This window comes from Dromiciops gliroides, chromosome 3, assembly GCF_019393635.1.
Source record: "Dromiciops gliroides isolate mDroGli1 chromosome 3, mDroGli1.pri, whole genome shotgun sequence".
Classification (NCBI taxonomy): domain Eukaryota; kingdom Metazoa; phylum Chordata; class Mammalia; order Microbiotheria; family Microbiotheriidae; genus Dromiciops; species Dromiciops gliroides.
Window position 1 is genome coordinate 262263609 of NC_057863.1, and position 22020 is coordinate 262285628.

General features: G+C 36.1%; 1 protein-coding gene across 2 annotated transcripts in view; it reads left to right on the forward strand.

Annotated features, from left to right (window-relative positions):
- HLCS (holocarboxylase synthetase) overlaps positions 1-22020 on the forward strand; it is a 235821-nt gene that overhangs the window by 81453 nt on the left and 132348 nt on the right. For both annotated transcript variants that reach the window (XM_043992886.1, XM_043992885.1), the window contains exon 6: positions 3383-3657. In XM_043992886.1, the coding sequence (XP_043848821.1) occupies positions 3383-3657 (275 nt within the window). The remainder of the gene's footprint in view (positions 1-3382; positions 3658-22020) is intronic.

Sequence of the window (22020 nt, forward strand, 5' to 3'; positions counted from 1 at the left end):
GCAATATAATGGACATTAGTATCACCTGGATTATTTTGAAATTGTTTAAAAGCAGTAGTCTATCTTATTTTATTCATTTCCATTATCATGTTTTAAGTACTGTGAATAAAAGTAATCATCAGGGTTAGCTATAAAAATATTCCCCCCTCGGGCCACTCCCCTTGCAGTTTTGTGGGCTACTTTTGCCCTGGGGCTTTTAATTTTTTAAATTTTTATTTATTTTTGCGGGGCAATGGGGGTTAAGTGACTTGCCCAGGGTCACACAGCTAGTAAGTATCAAGTGTCTGAGGCCGGATTTGAACTCAGGTATTCCTGAATCCAGGGTTGGCGCTTTATCCACTGCGCCACCCAGCTGCCCCTACCCCCGGGCTTTTATAAAAAAAAAAATGGAAATGCTAATTGTACTAATTGATACCCCTCTGGGCCAATCTAACTCCTTAGACTAGATATTCATGATTGGTTCTTTTTTTGTTGTTGTTGTTTTTTGGGTTTTTTTAGTGAGGCAGTTGGGGTTAAGTGACTTGCCCAGGGTCACACAGCTAGTAAGTGTTAAGTGTCTGAAGCCGGATTTGAACTCAGGTACTCCTGAATCCAGGGCTGGTGCTCTATCCACTTTACCACCTAGCTTGCCCTCATGATTGGTTCTTGGAACAAAAGTGAGAACATTTAAATAGCATAGCTCTCACTAATAATAACTGTGATTTTTGCCATGAAGTGTAGAAACTTCCCTTTAAGAAAAGGTTATGAATCTTTTGTATGACATATTTAGAAGTCTACAGGAAATTTGTTGTTGTTGTTATTCTAAGCAAAAACAAAAAAGATAGATGGAGTCAAATTGGAGAGGAATTTAAATATCAGGCTTACCAAAACATTTTGTTTTTTGTCCTAGAAGTAACAGTGAGTTACTAAAGACTTATGCAGAGGAATAACAGTTAAACTGGTGCATTTTGGCAACTGTGTGGAAGAGAGAAGTTAATTTCTAGAGCAGGTAGATGTTCTTGCAGCCCACCCTGACAATTACTTTCATTCATAGTGCTTAAACATAAAACATGATTGGGGAAATGAATAAAAACAGATGACTACTGCTTTTAAACAGTTTTACAACAATCCAGATGATTGTTACTTGCCTCTGCTTATAAATTACATCAGTGAATCAGGACCAGAAATAGATTTACTAATGTTCATTTAATTGCCAAAAGCCTAAAGATGTTCTGAGTTTTTATTCTGTGATGTTTCTAAATCTGTGTCCATTGAGTAGGCGCAGTAAAGGAAGAGGTCTTGGCAGAACAGAAGTGATATATACGTGATGTTCAGATTAAATGGTAGATAACCTAATTCATAGACATCAAACACATGGCCCACATGTGGCCCACGACAATCCAGAGTAGAGCAAAAACCAGAATAAAACGCAATTGGGAAATATTTAATAAAAGAAATAAAAATATAATAAAACATAGATAATATTACATAAAAAACTCCTAACTTAATAGGCCCCTTGGAGGGATCTCCATGTTTAGTCTAGTGACCCCTGTGAGTTTGACATCACTTTTGTTGCTGTTGAGTTGTTTCAGTCATGTCTGACACTTATTAGCTTTGTGATCTATGCTTTAGTTCTCTCATCTGTAAAACAAGGGGTTTGGATTCACTGACCAGCAAAGCCCTTTTTCATCTCTAAACCGATTATGCTATCATTCTAATGTATCATAACAACAGGGAGTGCAATTTTTAAATATTATCTTGGCCGTATAAACCTTGTCCTGGTTCTTGTTGAGTATTACCTCATTCTGAGTGCAAAGGATCTTTTTCTATTTTTCCCTCCTTTAATCTCTCATAGCACTTTGTACCTCACTCATATTCTCATTTGCCTAACTTTGTGCAATAGTCCTCTGATTATCAATGTTAACTAAGAGATATAATAGAGATGTGTGCAAAACAGAGGTCTTCGCCACCATTGTGGAGAACATCCAATTGTTCAGTCATGTCTGACTTTCGTGACTCCATTGGGTTTTTCTTGGCAAAGATACTGGAGTGGTTTGCCATTTCCTTCCTTCTCCAGCTCATTTTACAGAAGAGGCCATATTTGAACTCAGGAAGATAATCTTCCTGATTCCAGCCCTAGCACTGTATCCACTGTGCCACCTAGCTGCTCCAGAACATCCAGTACAGACTTCACATAGCAAAGGGACTCTTCATAGTAAAGCTCTCTGTTTGGTCCTGTTTTGAGGTGACATTGTGCTGATTGCATCAAGCTCCAGAGGCCCCAGGGCCTCTTCAGTAAGATTCATGATGACTCAAAAGAGATTGGACTAATAATCCACATAAGATAAAGCAAATGGCTGAAGAATATCTGTTGCTTAGATTATAAACTTCATTTTGATAGGCAGCCTATTGAATTAGTCCATCAGTACTCATATCCTAGATGAATACTATTGAAGGTCAGTGAGGTTTGCTCAGAACTGATGGAAGAAAATGCTGTACAATTTGAGAATTTGTACTTCCAATCATCTCTAGATGCTCTGATTCCAAATCCTGGTGTTTGTTTTTTTGCGGGGCAATGGCGGTTAAGTGACTTGCCCAGGGTCACACAGCTAGTAAGTGTCATGTGTCTGAGGCCGGACTTGAACTCAGGTCCTCCTGAATCCAGGGCCAGTGCTCTATCCACTGTGCCACTTAGCTGCCCCCCAAATCCTGTTTTTAATACCAGTATTCTCTTGGTACAGTTATTTATATGGTTGCAAGTCAGTTTCTGAAGAGTCAAATGGGGGAAGCTAGGTGGCACAGTGGATAGAACACATGCCCTGGAATCTGGAGAACATGAGTTCAAATCTGGTCTCAGACATTTGACACTTAGTAGTTGTATGACCCCGGGGAAGTCATTTCCAAAGGAAAATAGAGCAGTTTATGTTGTATGTCAGTAGATTGTAGCATATTACCAGTGATCGCTTTTATGTATTAGAAGTGGCATGGAAGATATTATCAAGGAAGTATCAGTAAAGGAGAGAAACCATAACAAGTATTGCTAAAACTTGAGTGCTATACTGATAAAGAACTACATGTTAAAAAAAACCTAAAGGAAAGTCTTCAGCCTATTGTGGCATCCCTCTGTGGAAGACAAATGGACACAACTTACATAACATTGAAAAGCATCGATAGGTTACAAATGGAATTGGTAGAGGGAATGCCCCCTTCAGTGAATTTCACAGATCCACTGATGTCGTGAAGAATGATAATCATTTAAAAATATAATCTGGTTCCTACTTGATTTTAAATCTTTTTAAGGAACTATTTTAAAAAATAATTTTTGTTATCTCCAGTGCCTAGTACAGGCTTATTTGTTGAATTGAAATGATTTAGACCTTTTCATTTCTCCCTTTTAATGCAGGAAGTCCGAGTTTCCTTTATGCAGTGGCTTGAAAGAAATGTGGATCCTGAAGGAGTAATGACATTTAGCAAGCTGAGCCTTAAATTTGTTTCATCCTATAAACCAGAATTGGAAGTAACCCCATCTCACATGCCAGTTATCACTGAAACAGAGGAATTTGAAACAGAAGAACATTTTAACCTGGAAATCTATCGAAAAAATTTGCAGACAAAGCAACTAGGAAAAATAATTCTGTTTGCTGAAGTGACTTCATCCACAATGAGTCTTCTAGATGGGTAAGATTCTGGATAAAAGTTGATCAGAAAAGAATGTGAATAAAAATATGTAGTATGATGCTGATAAGTGCTACCAAATAAGTTTTTAAAAAAAAGTGAACAAGGAAAGAGACCCCCTCTCCTATTTTAGAAGAACGTGGTAGTGATTAGGAAATTGTTTCATCTTAAGGCTTCAACAAGGTTTATATTTTAATGAATTGGTGGTCATGGATCTAGTGACTGCCTCATTAAATTAGGCTTCTCAGAATAACCCCTGAAGAAATGAATTCTTGTCAAAGAAAAATCTGAGAAGTAGAGTTTACTCTAGGCTATTTTTTCTCCTTTTGTGCTGTCTCACTTTGAGATATTTTGCAGAAGTATTTGGAATAGCACATTTATGTGATATCTAAGATATGTTTAATCAATATAAAAACATAATTTTGCATTTTAAAAACCTGTTTTCTAGTATTTTCCTCTCTAATTTAATTTTAAAAATACTCTTTAAGCATTTTGGGGTATTTGAGCACTTTCACTGCCAGGATTTACCTCTCTACCTCATGTGTCATGGACTTTGGTTAGAGATTACAAACATAAAACAGATGAAATTAATTTTTCCCCAAATTAATCAGCAGAAGTTGCTGCTTCATGATGACAAATGTTGAGAGTGCACCTGGCTGAAGCACTGTTAGTTCAGGTTCTATGTTGGGATGAAATCAGGCACTTGCAGGTCATTCGACAGTAAACAAAAAGTTTACTTAGCCATAGCATAGAAAGGCTATTCACTAAGGATACACTTCGATTGGATAAGATATGGCCTCACTCACTTCTTCTTGCTAATATTATGTTTAAAATTTTTGCATTGATATTCATTAGGGAAATTGGCCTATAATTTTCTTTCTCTGCTTCGGCTTTGCTTGGTTTAAGTATCAAGATCATATTTGTGTCATAAAAGGCATTTGGTAGAACTCTTTCACATTTTAACAAATAATTTGTATAGTATTGGAATTAATTGTTCTATAAATGCTTGATAGAATTCACTTGTAAACCCATCTGGCCCTGGAGATTTTTTCTAAGGGACTTCATTGATGGCTTGGTCAATTCTTTTTTCTAAAATGGGCTTATTTAAGGATTTTATTTCCTCTTTTGTTAATCTGCTCACTTTATATTTTTTGTAAACATTTATTTATTTCATTTAGATTGTCAAATTTATTGGCATACAGTTGGTCAAAATTGCTCCTAATTATTGCTTTAATTTCCACTTCATTGGTGGTGAATTCACCCCTTTCATTTTTGATACTGGTAATTTGGTTTTCTTTTTTTAAATCAAATTAACCAAAGGTTTATCTATTTTATTGATTTTTTCATAAAACCAGCTCTTAGTTTTATTTATTAATTCTTTAGTTTTCTTTCAATTTTATTAATCTCTCTTCTGATTTTCAGAATTTCTAATTTAGTATTTAATTGGGGATTTTTAATTTGTTCTTTTTATAGCTTTTTTAGTTGCATGCCCAATTCATTGATCTCCTCTTTCTGTATTTTATTCATGTAAGCATTTAGAGATATAAAATTTCCCCTAAGAACTGTTTTGGTTGCATCCCATAAGTTTTGGTATATTGTCTCATTATTGTCATTCTCTTGGATGAAGTTATTGATTGTTTCTATGATTTGTTGTTTGACCCACTCATTCTTTAGGATAACATTATTTAATTTCTAATTAATTTTCAGTCTACCTTTCTATGGCTCTTTATTACATGTAATTTTTATTGTATCATGATCTGAAAGATGCATTTACTATTTCTGCCTTTCTTCATTTGACTGTGAGGTTTTTGTGCCCTAATACATGGTCAGTTTTTGTGTATGTGCCATGTGCCGCTGAGAAAAAGGGAATATTAGTCTCTGGCCCCTTAAAAATGGATGAATACCAGTTGTGGGTGCTTGAGCCACTGTAGTAGAAAAAAGAGACCCATACAACCCTGAGGGAACTTTGGAACCTCTTGGGAGATATATAGCAGGACTGGCTCTGAAAAAGTTGGGCCAGAACATTAATGTTAAAACAGAATTATAGATACAATAGAATGTATAAATACGGAAAACATTTGCCCCTGTCAGTGCAAAAGTCTAAAGATCATATGCCTCAAAAAACAACTTGATCAAGTGTTTTCAGGTAGAAATTCACTCTTATGGGACTACCCATGTTTGAATGGGTGTATGATGTGGTGTGTGTACATACTTTATACTTTGCTGAAGAGACTTTTAAAGGAGTCATGTTTTAGAATTAATTATATGTTTAATGTAGGATGATGTCATAACTGTTATTTTCTTGACTACCACATTCCATTTGTTGAAAAGAATTTAATATGGTTTCAGCTTATGCCATGTGTGTTCATAGCTTTGATATTTATTGTTTTGGGACAATCTTGGGAAGAAATCCAGGTTAATTAAAATTTTTGCTTCACTGAGCTAATTTATACTTCTCAGGTGATCAATCTTTTTTTTTTTATTGCTTTCCAAATTCTCCACTTTATGACCTAATGCAAGTGAATGAAAGGTGATGATTTATATGTGTAAATCACTATCACTGACCTTGAGAAGCAAAAGTCAAACCCCTTCCTCTTCCCTACACCACCACAAAAAGCCTTCCTGTTCATAGAAGCAATAAGTAACTTTTTTGTGTGTGAGAGACAATAATGGGAAGAGTAGTAAAGACTGCACCTGTGATTTGGTTAGTATAGGGAAAACCTTGATTTGGAAACTCTCTCTACTAATGTAGATTGGTACTTTATTTCTCTGCAATTTATAGTCTTAGTGTGCTCTGGGCACCTCTCTGTGAAGTGACTAGTAGAGTCATACAGCCAATATGTGTCAGACATGGGACTTGGTTTCCGGACCAGCTCCCTATCCATTATGCTATGCTGCCTCTTTTTTTTTTTTTTTTTGGCAGGGCAGTGAGGGTTAAGTGACTTGCCCAGGGTCACACAGCTAGTAAGTGTCAAGTGTCTGAGCCTGGATTTGAACTCAGGTCCTCCTGAATCCAGGGCTGGCGCTTTATCCACTGTGCCACCAGCTGCCCCTATGCTGCCTCTTTTGATAATAATATTGATGTTCATATCAGTTAGTCAATCAGCAAACATTTGTTAAGCACCTATTATGTGTGAGGCACTATGCTTAGTACTGAGGATACAAAAAGAGGTGAAAGACAGACCCTGCCCTCAGGGAGCTTACAGTCTAATGGAGGAGACAACATGCAAACAAATAGACACAAACCAAACTATGTACAGGATAAATAGGAAATAATTAAGAGAGGAAAGTAGAATTAAGAAGGATTGGAAAAGGCTTCTGGAAAAAGATACTTTTAGGTGGTACTTAAAGCAAGCCAAAGAAGTCAGTTCCCAAAGCTGATGAGGGAGAACATTCCAGGCATGCCGAGAGACAGCCAAAGAAAATGCCCAGAGCTGAGAGAGACAGTGTCAGAGCCGAGGAAGGGGAGTAAATGAGAGATGCTACAGAGGTGAAATCTATAGGCCTTGGCAACAGCTTGGATATGAGAGGTGAGAGAGAGAGAGTGAAGAATCCAGGGTAACTCCTAGGTTGTAAGCCTGAGGGTTTGGGAGGATGGTGTTGCCTTCTACAGTAATAGGGAAATTAGGAGGCGAGGAGGTTTTATAGGGAGATAATTCTGTTTTGGACATGTTGAATTTAGGATGTCTTCTGTACATCCAGTTTGAGATGTCTATTTTTTAAAAAATTTTTTATTTTTTAGTGAGGCAATTGGGGTTAAGTGATTTGCCCAAGGTCACACAGTAAGTGTTAAGTGTCTGAGGCCGGATTTGAACTCAGGTACTCCTGACTCCAGGGCCGGTGCTCTGTCCACTGCGCCACCTAGCTGCCCCCACTTTGAGATGTCTAAAAGACAGTTAGAGATGTGAGGCTGGAAGAGGTTGGGGAAGGAAAGGTAGATTTGAGAATAATCAGCGTAGAGAGCTGATGAGATCACCAGGTGAAGGAGAGTAGAAGAGAGGAGGGCCCTGAACAGAACCCTGATGAACACCTATGGTTAGAGGGCATGAGCTGGATGAGAATCTAGCCAAGGAAATTGAGGGGTGGTCAGTAAGTGTGAGGAAAATCAGGAGACAATGGTATCCTGAAAAATTAGAGCAGAGAGTATGAAGGAGGAGTGATCAACAATATCAAAGGCTGCAGAGAATGAGTATTGAGAAATGGCCACTAGATTGGCAACTAAGAAATTATTGGTAACTTTGAAGAGAGCAGTTTTGCTGGAATGATAAGGTAGAATGATGGATTGTAAGGAATTAGAGGAGGGAAAATTGAGGCATTTATTGTAGATTGTTTTTTAGAGGATTTAGTTACAAAGGACATGAGAGATATAAGATGATATTTAGTGGAGATGGATGAAACAAGTGAGAATTTCTTTAAGATAGGGGAGACATGAGAATGTTAGTAGGCAATAGAGAATGCACCAGTAGACAGGGAGAGATGAAAAATAAGTGATGGACTTGGGGTGACTGAGTGGGTGTTCTGTAGGAGGAGACAGAATGGAATGAGATTGCTTGGAGAAGTAAAGAAGTTAGAGTTGGTAAGGAGTAAGGCTATGTGAGATGGGGGGTGAAGGAGGAGATAGTGGGAGAAGGCATGATAGAAGATGAAGAGGAGGGTAGAAGATTGAGCTCAATAGTGAATAACCTCATTTTTTTCCCTGTAAAATACAAGGCAAGGATTTCAGCACCGAGACTGGGGGAGGAGAAGCCACGGGAAGCTTAAGGAGGGATGATGAAAAAATTTGAAGAGTTGCTGTGGAGAGTGGGATAATGAGTTGATTAGGGAGGTATAGTAGGATTGCCTAGCAGCAATGAGGGCCCAATTAAGAACATAAATTTGTAGTAGACCCAGTCAGAATGGTTGCATGATTTTCTCCACCTTCGTTCAGCAGCATGGGAGCTAAGGAGATGAATGATGGGAGTGAACCAAGGTTGAGGCTAGGTAGGGTATAATTGACAATAAGAGAAGGGGGCTAGGGATTTAAGAGGGGAGGGTAGTATAGAGTTTAATTGGTTCACCAAGGGGTCAAAATGGAGAGAAGACAATGGCTAGTGCAGGGAATATGGCCTGGGAGAGAACTGAAGGGTCAAGGGATTGGAGGTTACCATACAGAAAGAAGAGTAATTGCGACTTAATAAGACAAGGCAGAGGGAGAGGTAAAAAACAAGGGAATTTTGTAATTCTTGAACATGGAGATGATACATTTGTGGTGAGAAAGTAAAATTGATTCCATTTCTTAATGGATGCTATTTTTGTAATTCTATTTGTAGTTGAATTTATTCAGTATTTTTAAAACTACCTAAATCTTTTTCTTTTTCTTTTTCTTTGTCTTTGAATTGAGTTCAGCCTTCTTTTCTGAGATAAGTTCTCCCATAAATCACTTTAATTTAAAGAAATATATTATCTCTACACATCTTAGTACCCATGAACAATTGAGGGAGACCTGTTATCTGACTAACAAACTTTGCAAGATACAGGTATGTGTCTAGAAGTCTCTGTTTCACTAACAAGTACTGCAGGATGCAGATGGGCTCCATAAAGCAATCAGCATTTTGGGGGGGGGGTGTGAGGCAATTGGGGTTAAGAGACTTGCCCAAGGTCACACAGCTAGTAAATGTCAAGTGTCTGAGGCCGGATTTGAACTCAAGTCCTCCTGACTCCAGGGTTGGTGCTCTATCCACTGTGCCATCTAGCTACCCCCTAAGATAATTCTTTTTTTTCTTTCTTTCTTTCTCTTTTTTTTGGGGGGGGGAAGGGCAATGAGGGTTAAGTGATGTGCCCAGGGTCACACAGCTGGCAAGTATCAAGTGTCTGAGGTAGAATTTGAACTCAGGTCCTCTTGAATCCAGGGCCGGTGCTTTATCTACTATGCTGCCTAGCTGCCCCATCAGTCAGCATTTTTAAACAAGGTTGCTAGCCTTGCATTCCAAATTTTCAGGCAGTCATATTATTTTCCCATCTATGATGCTATATGCTTTGTTAACCCTATCATATTGTTTGGCTTGTCTGTGCTTCTTCCTTCTAGCTTTTATCTGTAAAAATGCTTTCTGTCCTCATTTGCCCTGTCTTTTTGTTGCTAGCTTTACCAGTAAATTGAATGTGCTTTTAACTTTGTGCCTGAGTTTACCTTAATATCAATTGTGACAGTGGGTGATGGCAAAATTAATGATATGGCCATCTTTTTGTGTGGTTGAGGTGGGGTGGAGGAGTATCTAAATGGAAGTGAGTGAGTTAAGGAACTGAACGGTTAGGGAATTTGAGGGAGAGTCAGTATGTATGTTGGGATCTCCTAGCATGGGGGCTGGAATTGGGGAGGAAAGAAGAATTGTGAACTGTGTACCAAACTTACTGAGGAAGGAAGGGGAGTCACCTGTGGGTCTGTAGACAACAGCTACCAGGATTTTGAATGAGTGGTAGATAGGAACAACATGAACCTCAAAGGAAGAGAGGTTACTGAATGGAGGAAAGGGGAGAACCTGGAAGTGGCAATGAGGAGCTAGGAGTATTCCAACTCCGCCACCCCAGCCAGGGACTATAATTATATATTATAGTATGGATATGTGTGTATGTCTTCTAGGTTAGTATATACACATGTATTTTCACACACATGTACACATAGAACATGATTGCATAATATATAATAATGTTATATTTCATATGCTGTATGCCATATAACAGTTGTTACTTTATACACATACTGCATCACTGTATATAATATTAAGTATTACAATGTATTTATTTTATAATGTGTATAAATTATTTTATATTACTGGATAGATTTTTGTGTGTGTAATAATATAGTATGGCCTCTATAAAAATTTAGGTTTTGCTTGTATTGCAGTCAGTGAAATCCTCATTTGTAATGTAGTGGAAGGTTGGAGCTAGGCCTCAATTGGAGGTGAGTCGTTGGGTTTTGTTTTTTTCCCACTTCTTTTTTCTTTTTTTTGTTTTGATTTGTCATTTTGTTGGTGTAAACTCACATGTGAGGAAATTACTTTAATCAATTCAGATTGAACTGTTCTGCAACTGAGTCTTAGATATCTGCCTGTGAAATTGTGACTTGTAGATGTTATAGGCAGGATTTGAACCCAAGACGTCCGGATTCTAAGGGCTAGTTTTTTATCCACTGCCATGCTGCTTTCTGCATTCCTTTGTGTTTCCTTTAGTAGTGAGACCTCTTTCCTAATAATAATAAAAAAAAAAAAAGCCCTAATAAAAATTCTCTTTCTAAAACAACTCGATTCCAAAGAAGTATGAGGTGGTGTTTTAAAGCATCTTACCGGACACAACCATAACAGAGTTTTTGAAGCATTATTTAAAATGTTTTCCTTTCTAAAAAAATACAATTTTTCTTTTTACATTTTTACCTGATCACATAGAAATACCTGCCTTTTATTTTCCTTCCATTTTTATCTGAGTAAAGCAGAGAGAAACAAATTCAAAATATTTCTTCTATTGTTTTAAAAATTAAAAATGCCAAAATACTGCATGGGACTTGACTTGTAAATGTCAACAAGGACACAGTATTGTCTATAGACAAATGTGTAGATTACTGATTTCCAAAGAATTAATTAGAATCTTCAAAAAATTATACATACCATTGTGCTAAACCTGATTTAATTTGTTGCCTCAGAAGGCACTTCAGAATTTGTTGTGCTTCACAATCTTCACTGTGGACATCAGTTTTCATTATTTTATGCTACACGATGCTTACTGTCCACGGAATTATTCCCACTTTACAATTTAATGACACTTTAGCTTATTACCCATTTCCAACACTTAGCAGAATACCTGACAAATAGTAAATGCTTAATGCTTGTTGACTTGATTACCTCCAGTTCAGCAAACTAGGTAGGGTGTATGTAGAGCTTTAGAAACAGTATTCTCAGTTGTTCTTTTCTTCATGCACATATGTTACTTTTCTTATCATCAGAAGACATTCTTTTATGTGTAGAAGTAAATATGATAGGTGAAACCTGAGTCTTACATAGGATACCCTTGTGAGTTAGTTAAACTCACATACATTTTTTTGGGTAGTATTCCATCCCAGTTTTCACGGACTAAACAAGATTATATCCAAGTGGATAAAGTGGATTAAGGGCTAGCCTTGATGTTAGGAAGCCCTAGATTCAAGTCTTTTCTTTGAAATATTCTAGCTTTGTGATGATGGGCAAGCAAGTTACTTAACTTTTCAGTGTTCCTAGTAAGTCTTGAACACTATATATTACTGGTGAGTTGTGAAGGGAGTTCCCATACCAGAAACTACCTATGCTGTTGAAATTTCAAATCTGGTCTCACTAACTGGTTTTTGACTATTTTTTCTCTCCCTTCCTTAATCGAGTCATTAAATCCTATCAGTTCTCTCTATTTTCTTCTTACTCTTCTTATAGCCATCACTTTAGGTCACATTCAGGTCATCATTCTATCTGGCCTGGACTGTTAAAAATAATCTCCCTGCCAGTCTCCCCATTCCCTTCCGTGTAGTGCTGTCAAATAAGACTTTCCTAGTGCACAGTGACGATCATACCATTCCACTAATCTTATATATTAGCAGCATATTTTGAAGGGAATTTTCTTTCCCCCTCATTTAGGTGAAAACCTTATCTAACTTATGATCCTGTTGAAGTTCTGTGACATAAGTTATCAAATGAAAGATCTCATTCGATCCCATTGTATGAAAGTCAACTCATCTTGCAGCCATAAAACTTGTCCCAGATACTGATGACTCAGTATAGTTGGAAGGAACTTGGTTGTAATTAAACAGTGGGAAGATGGAATGTTGGAAGAAACATGGGAGATCTTCATGCCTAAAACAAAAATGATGTCATGGAATTTTTACTTGGAGTCAGGAGGAGAGAGAGAGAGAGAGAGAGAGAGAGAACGAGAGAATGAGAATGAACGTGCACACCTGTGTCCATATTTTTTGGGGGGGGTACTCTGACTATATTCCACTGAAAATACACATGCTGTCTATTTAGCTGCTTTAATAATTAAAAAAAATTTTCTCTTAAATATATTTTGACCACGAAGTGGCTGAGGAATATTTGGGAAACCTAAATGGATTTATATGCTGTATAGTATGTTGAGTTTAATATCTATTTTGAGAAAGCATAAGGGGGGGTAATATTTCCATGTCTTAGCATACTTTTGGAGAAGCCAGAATCCTTTTGATAGCTAAAAGCCATGAACCAGCAAGAGGGTTTAGTTAAGACATTAGGTTTATACAGCCTCAGTGTAGCTTGTGGAGTCCCTTGGATTATTTTGTGAGTTTAAGTTGGACCTATGAGAAGATTAGAGTACCTGCAGAGGTAGAGGAGAAAGGCAGTGGTGAAAAGGGTAGGGGGTGGGGTGGGGTGGGGGAAGTAATAGGTATCATATCTTAATAGAAAGAGCACTGGATTGGTAGTCAAGATAGTTAGGCTATAGTCCGAAATCTGATACTAAATCATTGCATCACCTTAGGCAAGTCATTTTATTTCTTTGGGCTTTGATTTTGTCATATGTGAAGTTTAAATATTAGATTGTAATGGATATTATGATAGTCTAAATTAGAATCTTAAACTTAGACTCCCTCCTTCCCCCTTTATCCAAATGTCACTTCTGAGAATATTCTAGAAATCAAAATTTAGCTCAGACTTTTTTTCTTTTTGTAAAATGGTTCCTTTTCTAAAATAAGATTGAGAATTTATTTACCCTTACTACCCCCCTCCCCAGGTGTGTGTGTGTGTGTGTGTGTGTGTGTGTGTGTGTGTGTGTGTGTTCACGTGCGCACGTGCTTCTCTGCCTGAAGAAAATAATCATTATGATTTAATATTGACAATATTTCTTTTTCATTTTAAGAATTTAAGGTTAATGAGAATTTAATTCAATATCAGACCTTTGTCTCTCTCTTTTTTCCCGTGTGCTACTTTCCTCTACCCTCTTTCCCCCTCTTCCTCCTCCTCTACCTCCTAACATCCATTTCAGTCCCTCCCCTCCTTCCTCTCACTCTCCAACCCTCCTCATGGAGCACCCTCCCCTCCCCCCCCATGGGGGAGGGGAAGATTCAAGTCCTGAGAGGACAAGAAATTGGGCTGGAACTAATTTAATGGCTGAGTGACCTCACAGTAGAGAAATCGCTAGATCCTAATAGGGGTCTTTGTCTACATTTCCACCCTAGCTGGTAACATGCCAGTCAAGAGTCAAACTGGAGAAACAGGTGGGAACTATTAGACCTGTCATAAAGTTTGAAAAATTGATTCAGGAGTTGAAGTGAATAGATTGAACTTGACAGTGTTGTCCTAAAGATTCTAAGGCAAAATTCTGTAGTTTAATTTTAAATCCCTTGATTATTCATTAGCTTTCCAGATGGCTTTTGTTGATATTTTGCATATTAATGCCTATGTTGTATCATCATGTACTCTTAATGTGGACTAAGGTAATGAGAAAACTATAAATATACCTGTAGCTTAAATTAAGCAGATGTTAGTGAAATTATAGAAAGACAACTAAAAAAAGTTTACAGGACCGATTCCAAAACAAGAAATTTTTAAAAGCATAGTTGGGCACTTTTATTAAAAGTGAACAATCTTTTGAAGAATTTTAGTTACAGGAAATGGCTTTTTGTGAGTATATTTACAAAGTTATGTCTTAAAAATAGTTCCAGCTTTTTAAGATGATTTATTTAAGCATCCATAGTATCATTCTAGTGGGCTACTCATGTTTTAGTAAGATAGTTTGCCTCAACTAATTATCTGAACAGCTTAATCTTTCAAGTGCCAAGCTCCTATGGGTACATGATTTAGTAAAGTCCTTTTACTCAGACAGTGTGGTACTGGACATATAAGCAATTCCATGGAATAAGAGACTCTAGAATAGTACATTTTCAATAGCTCTTTTCACTAGAATTATTACTGATTATATAAATAGACTAGTGCCTTGTACTTAACAAATAAATTGGATTATTTGAAGCCATATTATTACTACAGTATAATTTGGGAGTATAACAATATTTGGAGGATTTATTTCAGAACCAGCACTCAATATCTTTTCAATGCTTTAGAACACATTACTATTGGGAAACCTGAAATTTCTCAAGAATTTTGAAGGGTAGAACATTTATTTGGCTGTATTATTATTTACCAAAAACTTATCTAAGTATGTTATGGAACACCTTAAAATAGTTATTTCACAAGGCTGCATATGACCTTTTCTACAATGTTATCTTTGTTCACAACATTTTTGGAAATCCTTTTCAGAAATTTCAGAAATTGATTTTAAAACTTGTATCACATTCTTTTGAATATAATCATGATGTCAAATCTTCATCTTTTGAGGGTGGTTTTAGTTTTTGAAAATGGAAAAAATAATTCATAGCCAAATCTGTTGAATGATGTGGCTATTCAGTTTGATTAAAACTAGTTTCTCAAGTTTCTCAAGAAATTTCATTGTGAGTTGGGTCATTGTCATTGTAGAGAAGCCAATCATTGAACTCCATCAACTTTTTTCACTCCTTGCTCAGAATCTCTCACATGCTTCAGAATATTTAAGACTCAAGCAGATTGGCTGGTTGATTTAGTGGAATGAATTCTGCATGAGTAATGCCGTTATTTAAAAAAAATAAGTTTATATTGATATCTTTTGTTTTAACGTCACTTACTTTCATATTGTCTCCATCCCCTATACTTCTATCTAGAGTTATTCATTAAATAGAAAAGAAAAAAACAAAAACAAAAAACAAGTTCTGCATAAATAACAAACATTTTTTAAAAGTCTGAGTTATATATGCAGTATTCTACATAAATTTGATTTCCCCATCTCTGCAAAGAAATGGCGCCTAGTTTCTTTTTGTTTATTTTTGGAGGGCCAACCTTGGTTTTTATAACTCTGTAGCATTTGCTTTTGATTATTTTGTACTTACTCTCTTTTTCAAAGTAATTATGCATGTTTCCTCATTCTGTTTAATGTATTTTGCATATCAGTTCAAATATGTCTTTCAGTGCTTCTCTATATTCATGATATTTATTATTTTTCAAGGCACAGTAATATTGCATTATATTCAGGTAGTACAACAAATAAATGAGCATTGTCTGTATTTCCAGTTCTTTGACTCGAAAGTGATATTTTTTTTCTGTATGAGACCTTTCTTTTTGCTATATTGCTCCTTTATATGACTAGAAGAGAAATCTTTGGGTCAACGTATATGGGCATTGTTTTTAATTTGCTTAATTCCAAATTGCTTTCCAGAATGGTTGTACCAATTCATATTTCCATCCAAAATGCAGTAGTGTGGCTATGTTTGCACATCCTCTCCATTTTGACTATTTCCATCCTTTGTCACCTTTGTCACCTTTGTCAATTTGTTGAAACCTCAGGGTTGTTTTGATTTGCATATCTCTTAGTTGTGGTTTGGAACATTCTTTAATGTGGTTGTTAATAGTTTGAAATACCTTTCAGACTTTGCTTATATCCTTGAACCTTCTATTATTTATCTATTTATATTTTTTAATCACCTCTGTCCCTTATTTGGTGAAGAATTTATCTACTGCAGGTCGTTGTAAAAGGCATATGACCCCCTTGTGATCTAATTTCTATGATCTGACTTTTAACTAGGTTCATGTTCTACCTTTTACATATATTGACTGGGTTACCCTGGGCAAGTCACATAAAATCCCATAACCCTTAGGAACTCTAAAAAAGTATAGGTTCTGAGCAGGTGCTGAGCTACACTGATAGTTTCCCCCTCTGAAAGTTTCCTGTGCTAAGATCTCAAGTCTACTCCTAATCTGTATCCCTATTATCTTTATTCAGGCCATGTATCCATCTTGAATTTATTATGATACATGGTATAAAATACTTTTAAAAACCTACTTTCTGAATTTTCCAGCAATTCTTTTCAGGTAGGGACTTCTTTCCTAGATAATTTTTGTTTTCAGACTTACTGAACAGTAGGTTATTAAGTTATATTCTTATTTTTCCTTATCCTTATCTTTTCCATAGATTTTCTTTCTGTTTTGTAACTAGTATAAAATAGTTTGATGATTACTACTTTATCATATACTTTGATATACAAAAGTGGTATTCTTTTTTTCACTTTTCATTCATATTTTAACTCTTCATCTTCATGGATTATTAGTTTATTTTGCTTTTTAAAGTATCTCTTTAGTATTTTGATTATATAGCAACAAATCGCAAATTACCTTCAATAGTATTATCATTTTTAGTGTATTTGCATGGCCCTGAGTGGGCCACTGAATGAGCTCTCCAATTTAATCTAATTAAGATGTCCTTTATTTCTTTAAGGATTATGTTGTAAGAGTGTGTGTGTGTGTGTGTGTGTGTGTGTGTGTGTGTGTGTGTGTAAAAATTAAAGTGCTAGAGTAAAAAAATATGGTTACATTTTGTACATATGTTGATTAATCAATCAAATATTTACATTTTTTTCTCTCCTTTGCTTTATGGACTAATGAGCAGTTAAAACGGATTTTTCCAGATACATGGAAATACTTCTGAAAATCAAGTGAAATACTTTTGTAATTAAATACTTCTGTTTTAAAGTAAATATCTAATGAAGTAACATTAAATAAAAGTAAATATTAAATGAAGTAATTAAAATTAAATACTTCTATTTGAAGTAAAAAGTGATTTGGACAAAACTACCTCAAAATAACTTACATTTCCATTCATCAAGCTGAACCCATTATCTGCTATGAAATACCCTAGAGATATACATTTTTAATAGTGAATCATGTTCTGTTTCTGCATGAGGGGTATTCTGTCACTTTAAGATCTAAAACCTTAAATTTTTTCTGCATTGCACAAGGAATCATTCATCAATTTCACTTTTTTTTCTCTCCCACAAGAATAATCAAATTAGTGAGCAGGAAAATGATGAAATCATACTTGGCAGTGAGTGACTTATTAGTAGTTATTTCAGACTTTTTTAGTGAGGGGGGAGAAGCATGGGAGCAGGAGAGACAATGGGGAAATGGTACATATACGTTGTACCCAAGTGTGCTCTTCCCTCCCTCCTTCATCCAGCAGGTTTCTCTCCCCCCTCCCCAATGGTTAATGTTTTGAGGCTTTATTATAGATATAGACAAATAAAATGAAATTTCATGATTATAGTGCAATAGGATTTTAATTGTATTAGGTATAAGTAAAGAGTGCTGATTTGGAGACAGCGAACTTTAATATAACTTTGTTATTTATCACCTGGATGACCTTGGGCAAGTAACAACCTTTTGGGTATGTTTCCTTTTCTTTATAGTGACAGGTTTGGTCCCCAAGATCCAGATCAGAAACTGTGATTCCATGTGTACGAAATGATAATGTTGAATTCTATTCTAAGAGCAAACGTGTAAATCAAATCATTGGCACCAATTTCATGTCAAATGAAGTAGCCTACACTTTGTATTCATTATGATGATTGTTATTCGAGAGCTAATACTGGTGTATGAGTTTCGAAGTCTTCAATTAGAAAATGGGAGGACATGCCAGAGAGGGAAAAACCTGTGCTGGGAATCGCTCCTATGATGTAAACACTCAGACTTCAAGGGTGGTATCATTCATGATAAATGATGACTGTCATGGGGAAACACTGTCTTGAACCAAGTAGCTCATTCAAAACTTTCAGTTGCAGCAGTGTGTGTGTTTTTTAAGGTGGATATGGACTGCATAAGGGTGATGAGAAGTATTAGAGGGAAAGAAAGATCATTATAGAAACATGACAAGGTATTATTGAACGAACTAATCTTATTTTAAGGCTAAGCAAGGAAACTGCTGGGTTCTTTTTATCTCAATAAATCTTCCTAAGATTTTAAATCTTTCTAATTTTAAATTTAAGTCTTTCTACTTTTATCTCAAAAGAGATACAGATTTTTAACTTGTGAGGATGGGTTAGGGGAAGTGTGTGTGTGTGTGTGTGTGTGTGTGTGTGTGTGTATGTGTATGTGTGTGTCCATCCTAAAGCAGCTTTCCTAGAATTGTAAGACCTTATTACGTATTATAATTGTAAGATCATTTCCTGACATATTTCTCCCAAATTTGGACTATGACATATTTCAGCATAAGTTAAAATTGATTTTGTTTTGAGAATTAGAGGGTGAGTGACCTGATTTTTCACAGATTTAGAGATAATAGTCTGCCTAGGGTCTTATAAACTTAGGGTTTGGTATTTCTGGGGTTCAGATCCTACTTCAAACAGTTAATCGTTCTATGACCCTGAAAAAGTCATATAATCTGCGGCAGCTAGGTGGCACAGTGGATAGAGCACTGGCCCTGGAGTCAGGAGTACCTGAGTTCAAATCCGGCCTCAGACACTTAACACTTACTAGCTGTGTGACCTTGGGCAAGTCACTTAACCCCAATTGCCTCACTAAAAAAAAAAAAGTCATATAATCTCTCTGCCTCAGTTTGTAATCATATGTAAGATATAAAATGAGGGGGTTGGACTCAACCTCTGGGATGTCTTTTAGCTTTTAATTCTATGATCTTAACTTACTGTGTCTTTGTGGGTAGAGGGATAAAGAAGAAGGAGGGCCATTTGAAACTGACAGTGATTAAAAAAAAGTATCATCTTTTTTTGGAAGGGGAAGAACATTGAGTCATAGAATCATAAATTTCATATTGGAGAGAAGCTTTGTTATCCAGTTTAATCCTCTTGTTTGGTAGATAGGAAAATTGATAACTGTTGCCTTTTCTCTGCTACTTATTAGCCATATGTTGCAGGGTAAATTCCCATTTGTAAAGTCAGGATAATATTTATGACACCTACTACACAAAGCTGCTGTGCATGAGGATCCAATAAGATAGTGTATATCAACTGTTTTGTCAGCACTGCATAAATTGAAGCCACTCTTAAGTATTACAAAAATAAGTTCTGCATAATAATTTTATTTGCTCCCCCAGGATCTCAGAGGATTTTTTTTGTGTGTGGGGGGGGGGGTGAGGATTGTGGGTGATTTTCAAAGAACTGACTTAGGAATGTTGAGGTAATTGTATCTGTACTGAAGTGTACTAAGAGAAAAGAAGAACCTAGAAGAATCACTCCACTGACTTCAAAATTGCTTTGAAGCATTTTTAGTTTCTTCAAAGTGTTGGGGTTTTTTTGGTATTAATTACATTGATTTTGTTTTGTTTTTAAGGATGATGGTAGTATTTTTGTGTTTCTGTTATTATTAAAAAAGATTTAAGGACTGATCAAGTGTTTTTTCTCTTTTACTCTTTATGACCTTATCTAACTAACTATTCAATATTTATTCCGATGACCATCAGAAGTATAAAGGAGGCACTTCACATTTTGTTGGAAATGCAGGAAAAAATACTACCAAGTTATCAAAAAGTTTATAAAAATTTAATTTTTATTATCTTTCTGTTTTTATTTTTTTATTTTTTATTTATTTAATTTTTTGTGGGGCAGTGAGGGTTAAATGACTTGCCCAGGGTCACACAGCTAGTAAGTGTCAAGTGTCTGAGGCCGGGATTTGAACACAGGTCCTCCTGAATCCAGGTCTGGTGCTTTATCCTCTGCACCACATAGCTGCCCCTATCTTTCTGCTATCTTCATTTCCAAGTATTTGTCTCCCTCATATTCCCAGGGAATCATCCCTTTTAACAAAAAACAAAAAAGAAAGGAAGAAAAGCAGTTTAGTAAAATTAACGGACATATCAGCTGAGTCTGACAGCATGTGCTACACCCATAGTACCCCATCTCTGCCCCCCCCACCAAAAAAAAGAGAGTTACATTTTTTTAATCTTTTCTCTGTTCATTATAATCATATGAGATTCGGTTTGGTTTGCTTATTCTTTTCACTTACATTTAAATCATCATGCATATTGTTTTTCAGATTTTGTTTGTTTTGCATCATTTCACATAAGTCTTCCATGTTTTTGTTTTATTTTTTTAAATGAGGCAATTGGGGTTAAGTGACTTGCCCAGGGTCACACAGCTAGTAAGTGTTAAGTGTCTGAGGCCCGATTTGAACTCAGGTCCTCCTGACTCCAGGGCCGGTGCTCTATCCACTGCACCACCTAGCTGCCCCCATGCTTTTTGATTACATGAATATACCATAATTTATTTAGCCATTGCCTCATTCATGGAATCTACTTTGTTTCCAGTTCTTTGCTAAAACAAGAAGTACTGCTATTAGCATTTTATTATTAAGGAGTTATCCAATGTCTCAGACAGTATTGTACAGAATTGTATTTGAGGTCATGTTTGAACTCAGGTTTTCTTGACTCAAGTCTAGTGGTCTATCCATTGAATCATTCAGGTGCCTAGCTGCCTATGTGCTGATGACATGATGGTTTATTTAGAAAATCACTGGTAAACAGCAAATAAACTAAGACAATATATACAATATCTTGTTTTGGTATTGACTAAAATTTTTTTAAAAGTTCATATTTAGCTTCAATTACCTTTCATTACATGAACAGTTTTCGTGCTAAACTGTAAACTGCATAATTGAAATGCAGTTTATTATTGACCCTATTTAGCATCAAACTAAAGCTGTTCTCTGCCATCTATTTCCCATCTCAGACTTCTCCTCCCCCTTTTCCTTCCCATTGAACTTAAATTTGTTCTTACTTAGACTTCTCTATAACAGTGAACATTGAACCAGTTTTACAAGATGGAACTGTAGTTCTTGACAAGCTAGAAATTAGGTTTTAACCAGTAAGATGAAATTTGAAGTCTTAAAATTGTGTTTAAAATATCAGCCTCGTAAGTACAAGATGAGACATGATTGGGGACATGATTAGTCAAGATATCATCTGAAAAAGGTTTTGGGGTGGGGGGGGAGAAGTGGGTGGTTAGTCTATTTCATGCTCAATACAAATCATCAATAGTGTGATATGGCTGTCCAGAAAAATAATATTGCATGTAGCGTTAATAAAAAAGTATAGCACCTGCTCAAAGTGAGCCAACCCACAATAGCACTTAGATCAGTGTTGTTGTAAAGATCATAGATAACATATGCACAGCATTTTGCAAACCTTAAAGCCCTCTATAAATGCTAGCTATTATTAATATGTAATGGGAAGTACTCTTGCTCCCTGTATCCCTCCCATCTTGCTCCTGGGGCCTTCTTTCCCTTTCTTTTTGATTGATTTCCCCTCAGCTTGGAAAGTTGTGGTTTTTTCCCAAGTAAGAACAGCTGCTATAATCAGTATTCTTATTTTCCTAAGAGGAACACTGCAGCAAACTGTTCCTACCAGCACTGTAGCTCATGAGTGTCAGCTAGAGTATTTCCTATGAAAAAAATGACCACTGATACTCAATTAATATTAACCATTTGCTGAAAATGCAAAACAAACACATATTTACAAAACATTGAACCCATAAACCCA